At 43.6% G+C, this 21,878-nt stretch overlaps 2 protein-coding genes across 7 annotated transcripts in view; one reads left to right on the top strand and one right to left on the bottom strand.

The window, feature by feature from the left end:
• Positions 1 to 1,305: 1,305 nt before the first annotated feature.
• On the bottom strand, positions 1,306 to 20,420 carry RETREG3 (reticulophagy regulator family member 3). 5 transcript variants are annotated; one of them, XM_061590240.1, is made up of 10 exons: positions 19,704 to 20,419; positions 14,072 to 14,178; positions 10,848 to 10,878; positions 9,555 to 9,681; positions 8,895 to 8,979; positions 8,385 to 8,522; positions 7,869 to 7,951; positions 4,811 to 4,943; positions 3,851 to 4,048; positions 1,306 to 2,275 (listed from the first exon to the last, which is right to left on the bottom strand). In XM_061590240.1, exons 1-10 carry the CDS (start codon positions 19,934 to 19,936, stop codon positions 2,112 to 2,114), a joined length of 1,299 nt encoding a protein of 432 aa, XP_061446224.1. In that variant the 5' UTR covers positions 19,937 to 20,419; the 3' UTR covers positions 1,306 to 2,111. The 5 variants fall into 5 exon arrangements, with proteins under 5 accessions (XP_061446224.1, XP_061446225.1, XP_061446223.1 ...); XM_061590241.1 differs by having other exon boundaries at positions 2,136 to 2,223; XM_061590239.1 differs by lacking the exon at positions 1,306 to 2,275 and having other exon boundaries at positions 3,583 to 4,048; positions 10,848 to 10,875; positions 19,704 to 20,420.
• Positions 19,847 to 21,878, top strand: part of TUBG1 (tubulin gamma 1) — an 18,887-nt gene continuing 16,855 nt past the window's right edge. Inside the window, exons 1-2 of one of the 2 annotated variants that reach the window (XM_061590243.1) lie at positions 19,847 to 20,405; positions 21,631 to 21,743. In XM_061590243.1, coding sequence (XP_061446227.1) covers positions 20,357 to 20,405; positions 21,631 to 21,743 — 162 coding nt within the window. In that variant the 5' untranslated portion in view covers positions 19,847 to 20,356. Of the gene's footprint in view, positions 20,406 to 20,649; positions 20,673 to 21,630; positions 21,744 to 21,878 lie in introns of those variants that run through there. The other variant, XM_061590244.1, reaches the window with a different exon arrangement.

Genomic DNA, 21,878 nt, shown 5'->3' with positions numbered 1-21,878 from the left:
AAAGGCTATTATAGAGTTGGAAAAGGTTCAGAAGAGGGCAACCAGAATGATCAAGGGGATGGAGCGACTCCCTTACGAGGAAAGGTTGCAGCATTTGGGGCTTTTTAGTTTAGAGAAAAGGCGGGTCAGAGGAGACATGATAGAAGTGTATAAAATTATGCATGGCATTGAGAAAGTGGATAGAGAAAAGTTCTTCTCCCTCTCTCATAATACTAGAACTCGTGGACATTCAAAGAAGCTGAATGTTGGAAGATTCAGGACAGACAAAAGGAAGTACTTCTTTACTCAGCGCATAGTTAAACTATGGAATTTGCTCCCACAAGATGCAGTAATGGCCACCAGCTTGGATGGCTTTAAAAGATTAGACAAATTCATGGAGGACAGGGCTATCAATGGCTACTAGCCGTGATGGCTGTGCTCTGCCACCCTAGTCAGAGGCAGCATGCTTCTGAAAACCAGTTGCCGGAAGCCTCAGGAGGGGAGAGTGTTCTTGCACTCGGGTCCTGCTTGCGGGCTTCCCCCAGGCACCTGGTTGGCCACTGTGAGAACAGGATGCTGGACTAGATGGGCCACTGGCCTGATCCAGCAGGCTCTTCTTATGTTCTTATGGAAAGAGGGCTGGAGGGAGTAGGAGAGGAGGAAGAATGAAGAGGGGAGGGGAGGATGAAGGGAGGGGAGTGGAAGGAGGGAATTGGAAGAGGAGGGAAGGGGCAAAAGGGAGGTGATGGGAGGGAGGAAAGGGTGTGTTTGATCATTTGCATGCTTATTGAATTCAGTGGGATTTACTCCCCTGCAATCATGCTTAAATTAGGTAAAACTGACCATGGAGGAGGAGGAGGGGAAAATAGTAGCGGTGCAAGCATGGAAATAAAATAGTAGTGGTGCAAGCATGGAAACTAAGCTAAGCAAGCTATTCTATTATGGCAATGTTCATACATTTGTCTAAACATACAAGTTCTTAAAACACCTAGCTGGGGGCAGGGGTGCATGCACAAACACTGGCCCCAATGCCCCCAGGCTCCTCTATGGACTTTTACACATTTAGCTTGAAGGTCTGCAAAGGGTTTCTAAGCACATTGAACCAAGGTTCCCAATCACCAGAAGATTCCAAGCATAAGCAGCCCTCTGCAGACTGTTGTGCACTTAAAGAGGAGTCCACCCTGGGCATTTGGGGCAGGGTTAACACACATATCTGAACCCCTTGAAGACCTTGCATGCCTTGAGCAAACTAATGCGGATCAATAACAAAATTCTTAAAAGAATTATCTTGGCATTATAAGTGCAGCAATGAGGAAACAAAGAAACTGGGCTTGTCTCAAATTCTTTATTTTGTACCACTTAGGGCAGAAACAAACATTCAACCAAAACAAAAAAGTATCATCCCACTACTGATACAGTGGAGAAGGTGTGGTGGTTTTATTGCACTAAACTCTTGTTCTAATCCACATATCACAAAATCTAATGAAGTAAAGTTAAGTTTTCCACCTCAAAAGTTATCAGCATCTTATTTAAAAAACTTCTGCAAAATGACAAATTACTTTATAAACTTCCACAATGTTGGCTGATTTGTAAACACTAAAAAGGCAGTTAAATACCATGATATTGCCGCACAAATGCTACCAAACCAAGCAGTTTCAAATTTACAAAGCACCACCCTCTTGAATCTCTTCTGCAAGAATGTGCTAATAGGCATACAGCATCTACATCACATTACTGCTTGGCCAAGAAAATAATAGGCAGCACAGCACACAGAGGTTTTCAAATGTGAAGTCAGAAAATTATGTAAACATCTAAACTACTGAGCCTGGAAGAGGATGCAATTTTGAGTTAGAATGAAAGGAACCGAGAACAAGGCTAGCTGGGCATGCAGTATTCAAGATGGAGTTCAGCAGATTCACAAGTTGTGAAAAGATGATGGAAACTATTTAAAAAAAGCTTTAAAAGTAAAAGCACAGCATTTTTTCAAGTCTTTCTTCAGTCCACAGAGGGTTATCAGGATGGCTTTGCACCAAGAATTACTTCTAAAGTACAGTCTTCCAACCATTTTGCATATAAACCTAAAAAGTTTGGATATGGTATTCTGTCAGGAAAGATATGGAGCACCAGGATCATCAACTTGATAGCTGTAGCACATAACTCCACACAGTGTGTCCTGTCCTGTGAAGGGTCTTTGCAGGTCTGAGATGCTGGTTAAGATCATCACACCACAGTTGATATCTTATGCTGGTTTTACTCAAACAAGGAGAAACAGATGTCAGTAGTACTGTGAACAGGCCTGTGTCAAGACATTAGTAATACCCAGATGCCATTTGTAAATGGTTTATTCTTGTGGAAGAACACCATCTAACCAGCAATGCAGGAAGTGCAACTACAAGAATAGCTATCCCCAAATTTGCCATTGAGCCTTTCTGAATTTGGTCATGCATTAGTCAAAACACTGCCATACTAAGATTACAGAGATCCTCAAAATGATGATTCTCTTGCTTTGTATTCCCAGAGGCTTTTCCTAATGGAATATTTCTTAAGCAATGAACCCCTTTTACTGCCCTACTTGGAAAACTGCCCGTATCTTGGGAGAAAGGCCCTAGGACTCTGCCTTTGGTACCAGCTTTCATCTGTGATTCTAGGTTACAAGCTTTTTATAGTAGGTGTACTGTTTTCTTCAACAAAAGAGGGGCCATCTGAGAACACTGAACATCTATGGAATCATAAGTGACAAATAACCAGTAGCTGGACAGGTCAGACTGCCAGGTGGTAGTTAGGAATCCCAAAGGACCATCCATTATACTTTGGAGACCCAGTGCTGTTTACTGAGGAAGCTTATTCATGGCTCCCACATAGGTGTGGGCTTTGGTGACTGTTAAGAGGGGAACCAGGGGCCAATTCTTTTATGTTGCTTCTGCCTGAACCTTTATGGGACTGGAGGGCATTTTTCCAGTGCTCTATGCTTCTTGCAAATAATTAATCGGGGGGGTGTCCAACCCCCCCCCAAATATTATTGCCATTATCATGTGCAAATGAAGAGCCAGATTAGAGCTCCAGACTTTGAAAACATATGAATTTGGGGTCATCCCGTGCAAGTGCTTACTGAGGACAGAGGTAGCTTCCAATACCTCATAGATGTCAGGGTCCAAAACATAACAGAGATACGCTTGATTGTATATGAGGATTTCAATCTTAAATCAGCAGCTGGGTTTAAGTCACTTTCATTGCTCAAGAGATTTTAGAACTTATTCATTATCTGGCTTTTAAATATAAGACAATTCCTGCTGCCTGACTTCTGTTGCATTAAAACTGTTGCATTAAAAAAGAGCGGACATCTGCCTTCAAGGCCTATTTAACAAGGTCAACCACAGCAGCAGAACATTTTGGCTTTGAACAAGAGTGTAACACACAGCAAGCTATAAAGGTACAGGGCATGGCAACTAATCTTTTCCGATTCTGCCCCAGGAGGATTTAGTTCTAAAATTCACACTGTCTTCCAAATTTGCTGTATCAGGCTATACAAAAGAATGGGATACTATCCTACTTCTGCACAAAGCTCTCCATCCCTGCTCAATGAGACAGAACAGCCACAGCAGGGAAGGGAAGACAATTGTTTATTGGCCACGGGAACTGGATGGATCCATCTGATTCAGCTCTGACTGATCCAACAGCTCGAAGTCATCTCCTTCAGCATCTGTGTCGAGCTCTGAGCTGGAGGTCCGGAGGAAGGCCTTGGTATTTTGTTGCCGTCTGTTGCCAGGCATAGAGCCTGACTGGGAGGCTCCTGACAAAGCCAGCTGGATCATCCCCCTGGTCACAAAGCCAGCTAAGTCATCTGGGAGGTTGTGCATCAATGGCAACTCACCCAGGATATTCGAGGTCACTTCCTCCTGGTCATGAGAAAGTTGCAGATCTTCCTGGCCTTGTGTACGGGAGGCAAGGCTTGGGATGCCTAGACTTGTATCATCCTCATCGTCTATGCCCGTCACCTCAGGGTTGATGGAAGGGAAATCTGGAAGATCTCGGGCAAATGATTCCTCAGGGTCACTGTGACCATCAAAGTCTAAGGAGAGAAAATTAGTATGGCAGTTAAAGCCATGACATGGTTTCGCCTGCCGCCAAGCAATCTAACTGCACTTTGTAAATTATTTCTTTTAAACTATATTGTCCACAAGAATCCATGACCTGGGGAGTCAAATTTACAACCAAGAAACCTACCTCCAAATACTTGACTGAGGTGACTCCTCTGCACAAGAGAAAAAAACTTATCAAGCTTCTGTACTGCAGCAGATCCTAGAATTGAATTTTAGGGGCTAAGAACTATCTCTGCCTAGGTTCTGGCAATGTTAACTGGCAAATTGATCTCACAGGCAGAAGCCTTTATCACTCCTACCACAAGAATGCCCTCAAGGTGCTGAGGACTGAAAACCCCCAGTTCAAAAAGTAAAGGTCTAAGCTCTGTCACTCAGCTGATAGCAGTAACCAACTTCCCCACACACTAATCCTTGTCTACTTCATTTAATGTAAGCTGCAAACCTTTTAGAGGACCATGACAATATTTCCATGTTGTACAGCACCTAGCTGGTTTCATTTTATCAAAGTATTTATATCTTGCCCTTTTATCTCAACAATGGACTTCCAAGATGGCTAACAACAGTTCAATTAAAATGTTATTTGGTAGCAACTATATTCTGTCCCCTTATTTGATCATCCCAATAATTTATTAATTACTTAATTATTATTTGATTTATATCCTGCCCTTCCTCCCAGCAGGAGCCCAGGGCGGCAACTGCTGCCCTCACCTTCAGATAATTGCTGCCCTCACCTTCAGATCCCTCTGTCATGGGGGTTTGTCCTCGTGATAGATTAAATGTTCCATTCTCAGTATAGGATACTTCTGCATCAGAGTGCTCCGAATCAGAGATGGCCAACTCTTTTGCAACTACTGCATCATCCAACTTGGAAAAAAGCAAATGACGAGGAACACTCTTAACAAAGTTATTTTGGCTTACTGGACAGCACAGACACACACACACAGTAGTCATTTTATTGGGGGGGGGAGAAACACTGCAAGAAAAATAATGTTTTTTCATACTTGGAAGAGGTATCCCAATCAATATATCAAAAGTTTAACAAGTGGGCAAAAGCTACCATGGTTAATATATGTCTGATAAATGCAGACAACTGGAACATTGTTAGTCTGATTTGCTTAAATCCTAAATCAAATTGTTGTTATGTGCCTCCAAGTCGACTGCAACCCATGGCGACCCTATGAATCAGTGACCTCCAAGAGCATCTGTCATGAACCACCCTGTTCAGATCTTGTAAGTTCAGGTCTGTGGCTTCCTTTATGGAATCAATCCATCTCTTGTTTGGTCTTCCTCTTTTTCTACTCCCTTCTGTTTTTCCCAGCATTATTATCTTTTCTAATGAATCATGTCTTCTCATGATGTGTCCAAAGTATGATAACCTCAGTTTCATCATTTTAGCTTCTAGTGATAGTTCTGGTTTAATTTGTTCTAACACCCAATTATTGGTCTTTTTCGCAGTCCATGGTATGCGCAAAGTTCTCCTCCAACACATTTCAAATAAGTTGATTTTTCTCTTATCCACTTTTTTCACTGTCCAACTTTCACATCCATACATAGAGATCGGAAATACCATGGTCTGAATGATCCTGACTTTAGTGTTCAGTGATACATCTTTGCATTTGAAGACCTTCTCTAGTTATCTCACAGCTGCCCTCCCCAGTCCTAGCCTTCTTCTGATTTCTTGACCATTGTCTCCATTTTGGTTAATGGCTGTGCCGAGGTATTGATAATCCTTGACAAATTCAATGTCCTCATTGTCAACTTTAAAGTTACATAAATCTTCTGTTGTCATTACTTTAGTCTTTTTGATGTTCAGCTGTAGTCCTGCTTTTGTGCTTTCCTCTTTAACTTTCATCAGTATTCGTTTCAAATCATTACTGGTTTCTGCTAGTAGTATGGTATCGTCTGCATATCTTAAATTATTGATATTTCTCCCTCCAATTTTCACACCTCCTTCATCTTGGTCCAATCCTGCTTTCTGTATATGTTCTGCATATAGATTAAACAAATAGGGTGATAAAATACACCCCTATCTCACACCCTTTCCAATTGGGAACCAATTGGTTTCTCCATATTCTGTCCTTACAGTAGCCTCTTGTCCAGAGTATAGGTTGCGCATCAGGACAATCAGTTGCGGTGGTACCCCCATTTCTTTTAAAGCATTCCATAGTTTTTCATGATCTACACAGTCAAAGGCTTTGCTGTAATCTCTAAAGCACAGGGTGCTTATCGAAGGCACTTAAAAAGGGGGGGTGTACTTCAGCCATATGTATGAACATAAAGGTTTTGAACAAAAGTTCAATTATGTTCACACATCTAAATGTTATCTTCAGCGGACTTCAAGCTATAATGAAAAAGGCAAGGCAGAGGTCATTGCATGACAGCTTATTCAGCCTTCTGGTAAACCATTTGAGATAACATCTTAGGTACAATGTGGGTATAGAGTAAAACATTGTAAGCAGCCGGGTTTTGTATGCCAACCAAGGATAATACTTAATGCATGTGATCAAGTAGACTCTAGTCCATGAAAGCTTAAATAAATAAATAAGGTTGCAATCCAATATACAATTACCTGGGAGTAAGTCCCATTTAACCCAATGGAGCTTACCTCTGAGTAGACATGTATTGGCTTGCAGCCTAAGACACTTATTTAAGGTGGTGCACGACTCTGCTGTTTTTGCTCCCAAACCCTACTCTATTATACTATTGATGCTTTTAAATATGCATATTGTATTTTTTGTTGAACAATAATACGAATTAAAAATTAATGTAACATGAATACATACTTTCCCTAACCTGTTTGGGCCCCGGCACATTTGGAAATCTGAAAAACTGTGGTGAGTGCCACTATAAACTGTCATTGTGTGTGTGTGGGGGGGGGGCTAGTTACAAAATAGCTGCCAAGTTGACCTCTCATGTCATAAAGCACAAATGACTTCTCAAGAAACTGAGTGCAAAACACAGGTTGTGTTTCACCCTCAAATACCACCCATGTATTTGCCCCTACAAAGAATAAAATCATCCATTTCATAAAAGGAAAACTGGTGATGCTCAGACAAGCCATCCTTCCACAAAAGCCACAAAAAAGAGGCAAAACCCACTCACCCCAAAAAAGCCAGACACACAGAAGCAGACCAGCAAAACTCTCCCATCTACCACAAAAGCCACAAACAGTAACAGAAGACCCCAAAACCAGGAAAACACCTCCCCTAAAAGGCAAAAACTACATCCCAACCTCAACAGACAGAACACATATACATACACACACACATATGAAAAATAAAAAAAATCTAGGGATCACAAGCACACACAAAAATAAGCAGGCAATACCCACCCCAGGCAAAACACCCTCCCAAATTGCCCAAGTTCACCAAGCAGCCGCAGTTCCCTCCCTCACACTTAAAAAAAAGGTTTTCCAGGCACCTTGAAACCCAGGCACTGCCCTGCAGTTGCTCATTTCATTTGCTGAGAGGAATGCCTCTGGGCCCATGTGGGGTCCAGTAGGATTCTGGGGAAAGGAAGGGAAGAGGGTAGGGCGGCTAAAGGCTTTCACTACCATTTTACAGCCATTCCAGCGTTGTCCAATGTTAAAGTAAAAATGTTCTGAAGAATTACAAACTGAGTCTGCTTCTGAAATTTGAGATGCAGTTGTAATGAAGGAAATCCAATGGCATTAAAAAATAATATTCAAATTAAGCACAGAGCCAGCAGCCATGAGTAGAAACTCACAGGTTGCCCTCCCCCCAATCCCAGTAGCACTCCTTTCTTTAGCAAGATCCATGCAATATTTACCTTGGGACAGAAAGCAGCAAGCTCTTCTTCACTATCACTCCCATCAGCACTAGTAGGATGTCGGCTCAGCATCTGGTGTCGCACTGCAGTGAAATCAGAGCAGAGAATAGCAGTTATAGATTGGAAGAAAACAATTCAGCACCTCCACAAAGAAGCGAAGAAGAAGAAACAGGTTTGGCCCAAAACAAGATTACTGAGAGATAAGACATTGAGATTAGAGACCAGGGCAGGAATGGACACACCAAGAGCTAAAATGCTAATTGACCGCTGTACCCTAATTAGGATTGCAATAATCCTGATCCCATGTTAAAAACAGTTTTGACAATCAATTGCTCATTGATTGCAAGATATGATCATTTCTCAAAAAATGTGGTCAGGAATAGGAAGAATATTCTAAGGCAACCACTGACTCATTCAGTGCTTTTATCCAATCTGCCAAGTTCCTTATATCACCAGCAAAAAGGGTAGCAGGCAAGACCTGCATGGGGATTAGTGCCAGCCCTGCACCAGACTTACACTGTTTCTCCTTATGCTTGGACATCATGTAGCCACGAACACTGAAATCCAATCGCTGCAGAGCTGGCTCCAGTTTGGTGTACAGGTGGTGACCCAGGTGGTGGTACACAGCAAGTGGCCACAACAGGATGGAAAGCACTAGAAAAAGAGGATGATTAGAGGGCTGATGTTCAATTAACACTCTCAGGAGGCATTTGGGGCTAGAAAAGGATATCTCCATTCTATTTCATTGTATTATATTGTTGCATTTCAGATGTTTACAGTTTTATTGTTTGCTTTGCATTTTCTTCATTTTTTATATACCACTGTTATACTGTTTTGTTTTAAGCAGTATATAAATATATGAAATAAATAAAATATTTAGGCTGGCACAATAAGTACACACAGTTTACAATGCAACCAAAGCAAGCTGGAACAGGTCAGAACAACTGTGTTTGCAAGTGCTCTGTACTTTCAAGTGAAGGGCATTCTGTTGCCCAGTCCCTGCCCTCTTGGCACACAGATACTCACTTGTTAGATAGGCAAGGCAGACACCTGGAATGTACTGGCCCAACACAGCCAAAAATGTGAGGACGCCACAAGCTAGAAGGCAGAACTGGAAAACAAAACCCAAAGTCAGTTTCTACTGAATTAAGGAAAGCGAGCAAGCTGGCTCCTATGGCTCAAGACTATACACACACACTTTGGCTGCTGCTAGCAAGCTGATTGCTTGGGAACCAAGACCAAATCAGAGGAATTCTGCTTGAGAAGCTTTGCATAAGCATTGGGGGCAGAGAGGAAGGGGACTTGTGAGCTTCAGCTGTCTTTGGACCAAATCCTTGTGTGCATTTGAAAGAATCAGGGCAAAATTTCTAGTTTAGAATGTAGGTGGAAGCAAGACCAATCTGTTAAAAATTCTATGAAATAGGATGGCTGTAGTATTGTCTGTCTTGGTATCCCATTTCTCTTCCCCTTTGCACCCACCTCTCAATCCTCCTGTTCCCTTCACCCCAACACTGAAAGTGCACATGTGCGTTCACTTGGTGTATAGTTACAGATTTATTATGCTTGTTCATAAATAAAAGAGTAATTAAAACAGCTGCTATTCTCAGGTCTTCCCTCTGGGTAAGTCCTCCCCCTTCCCTCCTGCCCATTACCAGATGGCTGCTACCAGTGAGGGCTGCTTTTCACCTTGCCCGGATTTTGCCTTTTGAAGCCCAACAGGTTCCTCAAGAAGCTGTCTCCTGTGACCCATCCTTCTGCCAAATAGTGACATAGTTCAGGTACACTCAGCAGTCGGGGGTGGACGTAGCCCCAGCTGGAGGGACAACAAAAATGATATCTTATCTTGCTAATAAATATCAATAAATGGATCCTATTGCCGTTTTAAAATCGCCATCTTCCTATTCCACCTCACTGAAGCTAGTTAAGTGTGTGTTTTATAGATGAGAAACAGACTGAAGCAGTGGTTAGAAGTTGGGCTTAAACTCAGATCTCCCTGCACTGTATTCTGCAGGATCGCTTCCGCAAGGACAGTACGGGCAGGCAGGTGTCTTGCAGCCTACAATTGGATTTCAAACTTATACTTGCTTAATTTGAATGGATGTTCCAATAAAAATGTAAATGTACTGCCTTCAAGTCGATTCCGACTTATGGCAACCCTATGAATAGGATTTTCATGAGGCTGAGAGGCAGTGACTGGCCCAAGGTCACCCAGTGAGCTTCATGGCTATGTGGGGATTCGAACCCTGCTCTCCCAGGTCGTAATCCAGCACCTTAACCACTACACCACACTGGAGAGCCTATTATAAACCAAGGGCACTTTTGCACAAAAATCCCACAGAAGTAAATGAGATTTTTCTCAATTCACTTCAATAGGATATGAGCAAAAGAATTTATCAATGCAGGTAGCCTGCTGTAGTGCAGACAAATCACTCTTACGTATTCACCATTAGGTTGTTTAAAGAGTGTTCATGGGTACTTAATCTCCATGACCTTGACTGAGCACTCAAATAGAATAAAGAACAGTAAACAGGGTGGATATTCCCAGCCTTACAACACATTCTTCCAGGAAAACTGGGGATTCTAAGAACCATGTGTATGTAGAATTCAAGGCCTCAGATTTATATGGCTTGCATCCTAAACCCAATGATAGTTTATAGTGAAATCCTATACATGTCTACTCAGAACCCAGTGAATCTTACTTACAGTGGGGCTTGCTCAAAGTAAGTGGGTACAGGATTGCAACCTTACTGTGGATTAGTAGACTTTCTCCCAAGCAAGCACAGGTTTGCAGCCTTAGTTGCAAACTAAGAAGGGGCAGCTGAGCAACAGTATGAGCAAGGGATCTTTCCTTCAATCCAACCATTGAAGGGCATTCACTGCCAATAAGATTTGAATTAACAAAAGGCATTACAGCTAAGTCACACGAGCACAGATAACATGAAACATGCTATGAAGGAAAAGGGATTTAATTGTTCATACCTTTCATTGTCTAATTCATCAGGTCTTGCTACTAGAACATTAAAGACAGGTAAGGATTAACTGTGAGGAAAATGCCTGGGCAAACACTTTGCTGCATAATTAAAACATGCAGATAACTGACACAAGAACAGGAAGCTGCCTTCTACAGAATCAGACCATTGGTCTATCTAGCCCAGTACTGTCTATGCTGACTGGCAGAGGCTCTCCAGGTTTCAGGCAGGAGTCTTTTCCAACCCTACCTGGAGATGCCAGGGATTGACTCTAAGACCTTCTGCTTGCAAAGCAGATGTTCCACCTGTGGGCTATGGCTCGTCCAGAACATAAGCATTTTTACTACTGACAGCCAGTGACTGAGAATCTGAGCTTGTGTTTTATCTCATCTTGTCCCCCACATTAATTCAATTACAAGCTCATCTTATTTAATTTTTGCTTATGTAACTGTGCAACTGTATAACTGTAGAAATGGTTTTATTTGACTTAAGTTTACTGAGTGTAATCTTTTGTATTTTATATCTTATATTGCTTCAGTGACTGGTTTGTGAAATGGTTTATACACCTGCAAACAGATTTTAAAATGTATTTACAAGAGGTACAGTGCCTTGCAAAAGTAATCGGACCCCTGACCAATGCTCTCATATTACTGAATTACAAATGGTACATTGTAATTTCATTCTGTATATTTATTTTTAAACATTGAAACTCAAAATCAATTATTGTAAGGTGACATTGGTTTTACATTGGGAAGTGTTTGTAAGAAACAAAAAACTGAAACATGTTGCTTGTATAAGTATTCAACCCCCCAACATTAATATTCTGTAGAGCCATCTTTCACTGCAATAACAGCTTCAAGTCTTTTGGGGTAGGTAAATACCAGCTTTGCACACAGTGTTGGAGGAATTTTGGCCCATTCTTCTTGGCAGATTCACTCCAGGTCATTCAGGTTGGTTGGACGTCGCTTATGGACCGCAATTTTCAAAGAGCGCCACAGATTCTCAATGGGATTGAGATCAGGACTTTGACTGGGCCACTGTAGGACATTCACCTTTTTGTTCTTGAGCCACTCCAGTGTTGCTTTGGCCTTGCACTTGGGATCATTGTTCCGCTAAAAAGTGAATTTCTTCCCAAGCTTCAGTTTTTAGTGGACTGAAGCAGTTTCTCTTGCAATATTTCCCTGTATTTTGCTCCATCCATTCTTTCTTCCATTTTAACAAGATGCCCAGTCCCTGCTGATGAGAAGCATCCTCACAGCATGATGCTGTCACCACCATACTTCACTGTAGGAATGGTGTGTCTCGAGGCATGGGCAGTGTTAGGTTTGCACCACACATAGTGCTTTGTGTTTGGGGCCAAAAAGCTCTATCTTGGTCTTATCTGACAACAAAATCTTTTTCCACATCGCAGCTGGGACGCTCTCATGCTTTCTGGCAAACTCTAGACATGCTTTCAGATGGTACTTTTTGAGTAACAGCTTCTTTCTTGCCACCCTCCCGTACAGGCCAGTGTTAGGCAGAACTCTTGATATGGTTGAGTGGTGCACCATTACTCCACTCCCAATGACTGAACTTTGTAGCTCCTTCAAAGTGACTGTTGGCCTCTGTGGCTTCTCTCACAAGTCTCCTGAATACTGATGCAAACAACGTGTTTCAGTTTTTTATGTTTCTTACAAACATTTCCCAGCATAAAACCAATGTCGCCTTACAATAATTGATTTTGAGTTTCAGCGTTTCAAAATAAAATACCATACAGAATGAAATTACAATGTACCATTTGTAATTCAGCAATATGAGCGCATTGGTTAGGGGTCTGATTACTTTTGCAAGACACTGTATACGTTCCCCTTTAACAGAGCTTCCAGTAATTTTGTACCGTAATTCCAACACATTGAGCATCACTACATCAGCCCGATGGGGGGCCTAGTAGCTCCCTCTTTGCATGCAATGCTAAGCCAAACCATGGCTTGGTGCAAACATTCAAGTTTCCACAGGAGATTGCAGCCACTTTGCTCCATCTTCAGTCCTGCTGCTTCTATGAGCCAAGCCATGGGTTGGCTTAGCATATCATTTGAGCCCCAGTTTGTGGTTTGTCTCACTCTAGACAAACAAAAGTTGTAACTAAGGTTTGTTCTATGACTTACAGCTTGGAGGAGACAAACCACGAGCCTGGGTTTGGACAACATGTTAAGCCAAACCATGGTATAGCTCATATCAGTGCACCATGACTGGTGGAGGTGCAAGGTGGCCACTAACTCTTCTCCAGGGGCTCACATGCTCACACTAAGCCATAGTTTGGCTTAATGTTACATGCAACCTGAGCCAATATTAGTGAAAATACTCTTTTAGTTCTAATCCAGGACTATGGTTCTTTAAATGCAAGCACGCTGTCAACTGGGATTAAGTTTTCTAAAAATTGAAATAATCTAGAGCTCCAGCATATTAGAGAGAAACCCCATCAGATTCCAACAGTTGATGACACTCTGTATGACAAACCATCTTTCTTGCAGGCATTTTAAAGTTACTGCTGTAGTTTCCTGCATCCTCCATGGGTACATCTTTCTGTATCATTACCTACTACTATAGTCCAAAAACAAAAAAATGTTTTTTTTACCATGGCTCTCTCTCTAAGAAATTGTACTATGGTCTACATGCAGTGAGGTCACATAAACAAAACTAAAATTAATAATTTAAAATATATACCAAGATACCTGTTAGTTCAATGCTCAATTTAATGGATGTACTAAAACCTAGGCCACTGTCTCTTCATCCTTTAAAAGATTCTCCTTCGCAACATTTCTGTTGTTAATAGTGACAAACAAGGGCATTTTCTGGAGCCAGAAAAAACAGAGAGCTTTGGAATATCTAAGATCTGGATAAGCACACTCAGAAACCAAAAATCCTATACAACAGAATGTTATACCTCCAAGGGGTGAAAACACTGCCATCCAGACTACAAGTCCATGTTTTCCACATTACCAGTTCCCTTATAGTGGCACTGTTGACCTCTCTCCCACCATGTGAATAGCTGAGGTACCTTTCCAGTCCTATCTACTCCTAAACACTTATTTCAATTAGTGAAAAGCCCAGATTATAAGATTCCTGTCTATCTTTAACTACTATACTGTTTTGATTAAGGAAACCTACAATTTCTTGGTCTGGATTCAATAACGAAGAGGGCGGTGGGAGGAAACCACAGATGAAATTCAGGGACAGAGGAGAAAAAGAACTTACCTTTTATTTCTGGCCAGATTTTATTCTTCCACTGATCTAAACACACTATTAGTATCAGGGTGAAAGCAACCAAGAATATCAGATGAAGAGACGTCAGAGCAAAAAACCTGAGGGAAAATAAACCTAGTTACTACATCATTGGGGGGGGGGTGTTACCTGAAAAGGAAGACAGCTCTGTTTTAGGCCATGGAGCAGCAGAAGCCCAGATACATTATGACTACCTGATGACCAGGACAGGGAGTCTTGAAAGCAACGTAAGGAATGCAAGGTATCCCAAGGACTCTTTTAACTCCCCACACCTTTTGTATGCTAGGTTCTCCTGTCTAAATCTTGTTTTAAAAGCTTCTGACACTGTGACAAGGGACTTCCTAGTTACTGCTAGCAGCCTTTTAAAAGGTTTCTCTTAGTAGTTAAAGGTGTGATTTTACTACCTAGCAAGTCTGTGGCTGTTGAGAGCACTGAAACCTTGTGTGCTATGTTCTCTATAGTCAATGGATCACAGATGCTCGCAGCTCACGAATGCTTTGAGTTTTCTTTCCAAGAGTTAGCATCCAAACAGAATTTTAAAAGATAATATCAGAGGCCGTTGAATCCAGCACCCTATTCCCACAGTGGCCAACCAGATGCCTACGGGAAGCCCAAAAGTAGGATGTGAGCAAAACAAAACTCTCTCCACTCATGTTATTCAGCAACTGGTATTCAGAGTCATATTCACTGCCAATATTTAGAAGTATTCTTCCATTAGAGTTAAATAATGGGGGAGAGAAGGGTTTTTTTTGTCTCCATAGCACCTCACATGTAGCAGTTTATGTTGTGTGACTACCAAGATCTCCCTCCCCCATATATCATCCTGTCTCTGGAAGAAGTAAAGCTATACACTTTTCCAACCAGTCAGGTAACTGGCACTTGTGGCAACTACCACTTATTTTTGACCGTAATACTGAAGCCCAAAGCATCTCATTTCATCTCAAGCTGCTATGGACAGGAACCAGTTTACAATGGATTGTACCGTCTGAACGGACAGCATTTAAAAAGACAAAGATCAAGGGGAGAAAAAAAATTAGCATCAAGAGTCAGGAACTTGCAGAAAAGTGGAGCTTTTTAAAATTGTACGAGGGCTTTTACATTCTGGCCCTCGGGACATTATAGATTCATCTGTAGCCCGCTGTGATGAATTTGCCAGGCATTTTCAATAAGATCGCTTGCATTCGTCGGGACTTAGACTCCAATATTATAGCAGTTGGTCCTAATGAAGCATCCAGAGCACGGTCTTGTCCCCATTTATTGGATGAGTTCCAGTCGGTGCAGCTCGAGGATGTTGACAAGATCCTTGGACTGGTGCGGGCGACCACGTCTGTTCTGGATCCTTGCCCCTCTTGGCTGGTGAAAGCTAGCAGGTCCGGAACCGCCGACTGGGCCAAGGAGGTAATAAATGCCTCTTTAAGAGAGGGAGTGGTCCCTGACTGCCTAAAAGAGGCGGTGGTGAGACCACTCCTGAAGAAACCCTCCTTGGACCCAGATAACCTGAACAACTATAGACCTGTGGCGAATGTTCCGTTCCTGGGCAAGGTCCTGGAACGGGTGGTTGCCGGCCAGCTCCAGGGGCTCTTGGATGACACTGATTATCTTGATCCATTTCAATCCGGTTTTAGGCCCGGTTTTGGCACCGAAACAGCCTTGGTTGCCCTGTATGATGACCTCTGTCGGGAGAGGGACAGTGTGACTCTGTTGATTCTCCTTGATCTCTCAGCTGCTTTTGATACCATCGACCATGGTATCCTTCTGGGGAGACTCACGGAGTTGGGAGTCGGGGGTACTGCTTGGCAGTGGCTCCGCTCCTACTTGGTGGGTCATCACCAGAAGGTAGTGCTTGGGGAAAACTGCTCGACACCCTGGACTCTCCGTTGTAGAGTCCTGCAGGGATCGGTACTGTCCCCCATGCTTTTCAACATCTACATGCAGCCGCTGGGTACGGTCATCAGGAGTTTTGGGGTGCGTTGTCATCAGTATGCTGATGACACGCAGCTCTATTTCTCCTTTTCATCCTCTTCAGGTGAGGCTGTTAACGTACTAAACCGTTGCCTGACCGCGATAATGGACTGGATGGGGGCTAATAAACTGAAGCTCAATCCAGACAAGACCGAGACGCTGCTGGTGAGTGCCTTCACTGCCCAGATGGAGGATGTTCATCCTGTTCTTGATGGGGTTACACTCCCCTTGAAGGAACAGGTTCGTAGCTTGGGAGTTCTTTTTGATCCTTCCTTGTCTCTCGAGGCCCAGGTGGCCTCGGTGGCACGGAACGCTTTCTACCATCTTCGATTGGTAGCCCAGCTACGTCCCTATCTGGACAGTGATGACCTCGCCTCAGTTGTTCACGCTCTGGTAACTTCTAGGTTGGACTACTGCAATGCGCTCTACGTTGGGCTGCCCTTGAAGATAGTTCGGAAACTACAGTTAGTCCAGAATGCAGCGGCCAGACTATTGACGCGGACCAGACGGTCCGCTCATATAACACCTGTTCTGGCCCGTCTGCACTGGCTTCCTATTTGTTTCCGGGCTAAATTCAAAGTGCTGGTTTTGACCTATAAAGCCCTACACGGCATGGGACCGCAATACCTGGTGGAACGCCTCTCCCAATATGAAACTACCCGTACACTACGCTCGACATCTAAGGCCCTCCTCCGAGTGTCATCACATCGAGAAGCTCGGAGGGCGGTGACTAGATCCAGGGCCTTTTTGGTGGTGGCCCCCGAATTGTGGAATAGTCTCCCTGATGAGATACGCCTGGCGCCGACGCTGCTATCTTTTCGGCGCCAGGTGAAAACCTTTTTATACTCCCAGGCATTTTAAAAAAATTTAAATATTCTATTTTTAAAAAAATGTTTTATAGTGTATTTTAAAACAGTATTTCATTACTGGTATATTCTGATGTTGTTTGGTTTTTGTTCTTTGTTTGTTTTGCTTTTTGATTTTCTTATATTTGTTCTATTCATATATTTTCTTGTTTATCCTCTATGTACACCGCCCAGAGAGCCTTTTTGGCTTAGGGCGGTATATAAATTAAATTAAATAAAAACATATAAAAATAAATGTTAAGGTTGCCTATGGACCACTCTTTTCCCACTCTTCTTTTTTAAAAAATATTTTGCCACCATGTTATTGCAATGTATCTCTTAAGAGTTATCATAAACAAATGGGTATTTAACCTCTATCAAGTGCTTACACATTATCCAAATAAGTGGTTACTTTCCTCTAGAGATATGAAGGCCTGGAAAAAAATGGAAAAATATAGGGAGGAAAATGCCCCCCTTTTTTCAATTTAAAAAGCAAACTAACTAAAAAAGGCTTTAGAGAAAACACACACACACATATTTTTTCCTGGGCCTTTGCATCTTTACTTTCCACTCAATTATAGCCAAAAATAAGATCTGCAGTGCTACAAGGATGATATAACCACAGTCTACCAGAACTGTAAGGTGTGAATGATAAAGAAGCTACACAGCTTTCTATGGTGAAAATTCTTTCTACCATAAATGTTAACATGTAAATAACCTTGCTTCCATTCACACAAAGAATAAACACACCTTTTCAAACTGAAATATTCAATAGCCAATATAAGAGCCTTGTCATTATGTTTCAACATCAATATGAATGAGTTTGGATGTTACAGTGTTAATAACTCTGACAAGCTAAGCCTGAGCACTGCTGAATGGCTGCAGTCTGTGAAATTTAGCAAGAGAGATACTCAGTCCATGTCAAGAAGCCTGTTAAGTCATTGAGAGGCAGAACCACTCAACAATGACCCACAAAATGACATGTCAGTTCAGAGGATCTTTGTTTTTTCCAGAAGATTTGAAGACTTGCTTGTTCCCTCAGTGAATAAGAGCCATGTGCTTTCTCCTCAATGGTTAGTCAAACATAATCAGTATTGTTAAGGAGGAGTTGCATCTACCACAAACCCAAGACAGATGGTAATTTTCATTCATTTAAATGAGAGCCACCCCTTGAGAGAAACTGGTCTACCAAGCCATTTGTAGCACTGATCATATAAAACATTCTGAGCCATATAATACAAGGCCTTTCAACGAGACCCAATTGCACATCAGTACTTAGCAAAAAGATTTCATACACAGACTCCCATTGGAAACAACACCAGTCTTTCTTTTGTAGGCAACCCATGGAATGAACACACTTCAGGATTATTTTCCACACAAATTACTTGGTTGAGAAATACAACTAAAAAGATTTTTAAAGCAATATTGCTGCTGCAAAATCCTACTGAATGGAAAAGCTTCCCAGTGCTTCACCCAGCATTAATAGTCATGGATGACCAAACAACTTTTCCCAAGAGACCAGGGTTCCCCAGCCTCCACCACATGGCACTTCCATTGGGGTGGACAATGTTTAGTTTCCTACCTTCACCCGCTCTTCTGTCCATTACAAACGAACACTCTGTTTCCAACAGTTCACTGACAGAAGCTTGATGCTCCAATAACCAGCCTATCACAAGACTGCAAGATTTCCTAAAGTGGAATTCATGACTCCTTAGAAAGGGGAACAAGAAGCTAGCAAACTGGCCCTCCAGAACCATCTGTCCAGAAGCACACGCAGGAAAAGCATAGAGGCAGATTTTGGCTGTTAAAGTACAAAGCTTTGCTGAGTAGGACAATGAGAATCAGTCCCAAAGAAACTGAAGGGGATTCCATAAAGGGCACCTGAACCTCCAGGAAGTCACTTGCCAAAAAGGATTTGGAATTCCACAGCTAAGCTTTAGCTTTACCTATCAATGCTGGGTGAAGCACTAGGAAAGCTTAAAATCAGAACTTCTCCATCCAGCATTCAAGCAGCAGCATCAACCCCATCAGTGTCCTATATTTCTACTGCAACTGTGCGGTTTGCCAGCACACCCACCGCTAGCCCTTATTATTCATTAAAGTGATCAACTAAACTCTGTAAATTCAATGTGCTCCAACTTGCCTAACAGACCATATTATAAAACATAACTAGGTAATGACTTTTTATGGACCCCTCTTCTCTTAGTAAGAGCACATATAAACTTTCCTGCTAACGAAACCCAAGCAAAAAAACGGAGATGGCAGTTCAAATCTAACTTGCAGGCACAAAAGAGCTATATTGTCACAAATACTTTACATTCACCTCAGAGCGATGCTGCTTTAACGTTAAAACCGTAGACGCAAACTAACTAGGAGTTTTCTACACAACGAGGAAAGTTTTCCTCTATCAATTAGTTTTGGGGGTTTTTTTATATACAAAGCTAAAAACAGGTATGGAAACAGGAGAGACTAGCACACGTTGCTAGTGTGTGGGTCCCGAATCAGAGGGGCTGGAACTGGTCTAGCAGGTGATGGAAGCGAAAGATTTCCTTCGAACAAGGCAAAAGAGGTGCCTGGCATATCCCCCCCCAACAATATTTACTCCCCCATTATTTATTACGTCAAATACGAAGACCGTACCAGAAAGAAAGCACCGATAAATCCCCATTTTCAGTCCAGAGAGCCGCCGGCCCGCCCGTCTTCAACCCCCATCTTGTTTTCCCCCTTCCTCAACCCCACAGAGACCCCCTTTGTGTTCCCTTCTCCAGATAACCCCCGTTGCCAAAGTGGTGGCGCACCCGAAGGCCGCGTGAGCTCCAGCCCAGCCGAGTGCGCTCCTCGCCGGCCTCTCCCAGACGACCGTGGCCTGCAGGGCACTCAGCGCCGGTTCGTAAGGGCCGAGGCGGCTCCGCAGGAAGACGCTCAGCGCGCGCACTCGCCGCTCCCGCTCCGAGGACGGGGCCTGGGTATCGCTGAGGGAGCCTCCGCCGACACCGTCGCGGCTCCTGCTGCATCCTGCTACCGCCTCCATTCTTCTCCTGCCGCCCAGCGTCACCGGCAGACCGGTAGAAGGGAGGAGAGGATCATCATTCTCCGCCACCAACGGGCACCGCAGTAGCAGCGGCACTACTACTACCTCACGCACACTTCCATGGCCGCTCCCACGCCGGCAAAGGCAACGGAAGTAACAGCATCGGAAGCGCCATCTTGCTGTACGGAGAACTTGCCCAAAACACAAGGGCGCCCACCGGCCAAAGAGTTCCGGTTTTTGTTCGGCGCGTGCGCGTTGCCAAAGAATAAACCGATTATAGGCCGCGAAAAGGTGGCGGCGGGAAGAGGCAAAGAAGTAGCGGGGCTAGTAACGGCGCTTTTTTTCTTTTAGGAGGAGAAGGGGCTACTGCAGGAAGACAGAATCGTCGCTAGCTTGAGGGGAGCAGCATTCAGAGCCACTATGCCGCGAGAGATCATCACTCTGCAGCTGGGACAATGCGGCAATCAAAGTAAGGCAAGAAGAGAGGTCTATAAACGGGAGTGTGCGCGCGCGCCCACAAAATTGCAGCTTCTGAAGAGGCGGGGCCTGCTCTTGGCCTTACTCGGGGGGGCGTGTCTGGGACGGTGCGGAGAGTAGATTCTCAATGGGGAGAAAGTGGAGATAAGAAGGGGCTCGCTAGCTGGGCAAGAGAAAAGGGCAGAGGCTTATTTTCAGGTTCTGACTTGAATGGGCTGATAGTGTTTGTGGAATTGGGACAAAGCTGGCAGTATGAAGTGTAGGTGGGATCTGTGGAAATCCAGGGGACCTGTTTGAGGGCCTTTCATATACCAGAGATGATACTGTAACCAGCCTTACATTTAAGCACTAGCCAGGTAGCTGTGGGAGACCAGAAATTGCATACAGCCAAATGAGAAGGTTGGTGGAAGAGGAATCGAAGATTCCAGTTCTCCTCTGTACCCAGCATTGAAACTTGGGGACTGCTAGAGGAGGGAAATCCTGCCCTTTGCATCCAGTGTAGACAGGGCTGGTGCCAGAGGGTGGCCATGTTGGGCCCTGACTGAAGGCCCCTGCAGCCCAGAGGGGCCCCTGAAGGGTCTCTTCTTAGGATGGTAGTGTTGATGTGTGAGCGTTGTTGCGTGAAACAACATCAACAGGTAGTGCTCCTGTTCTGTTACCTGTGGCAGCAAAGACTCCTGACCCTGTTGCAGATTTCAAAGAGGGATCGCCCAGGCACCCCCTTATACAGAATACATGGGTTTCAGTAAGCCCACATGCATGCCCCACCTACCTCTTCCGTTGCTGTGAATGCTGTGTGTACATGCCTGCCGTCAACCAAGATGGTGGTGGAGGCTTCCCTAAGGGGCTAACGCCCCAGCTACCATCTTTGTTAATGACAGGAATGCACATGCAGCGCACATGGCATTTATGTGAGGCATCGGGAGAGGTAGGCGGGGTGGGCGCCGTGGACCTAGGACAGGCTGGTGCCAGCCCTGAGTGTAGAAATGCAACTCTCTGTTCCTCTTCTGCCATCCCCCCCAGAAACTAGGGTAGCTGAAAAACAAATGGAGACTGGTAACTTTCATGGGCTTATTTTCAAACTTGTACTATGTAACACCAACATTTAACTAGGAATGAAACACACCATTCCTCCTTGGTAATATGATAATATCTTTACCTTTGTCTATACATGGAGATGAGGCAGATATTCACTTTTTCGTTTGTTACTGTTGCAGTTGGCTTTGAATTCTGGAAGCAGCTCTGTGCTGAACATGGCATTAGCCCTGAGGGCATTGTGGAGGAGTTTGCCACTGAAGGCACTGACCGCAAAGATGTCTTTTTCTACCAGGTACAAGAGGCTTGTTTTCCCCCTGCCTTATGGGGGTTCTGTGGGTGGCCTCCCTCTGATTCTGGAAAAAACTGAAAGTGCGCTGCTGTGAGTAGGCCACAGGAATTGGATATAGGAGCAAGAGAGAGGGGAAAG

Source organism: Rhineura floridana, chromosome 11 (genome assembly GCF_030035675.1).
Source record: "Rhineura floridana isolate rRhiFlo1 chromosome 11, rRhiFlo1.hap2, whole genome shotgun sequence".
Classification (NCBI taxonomy): domain Eukaryota; kingdom Metazoa; phylum Chordata; class Lepidosauria; order Squamata; family Rhineuridae; genus Rhineura; species Rhineura floridana.
Note: the sequence above shows the minus strand (reverse complement) of the source record. Positions and strands in the feature narration are given on the sequence as shown.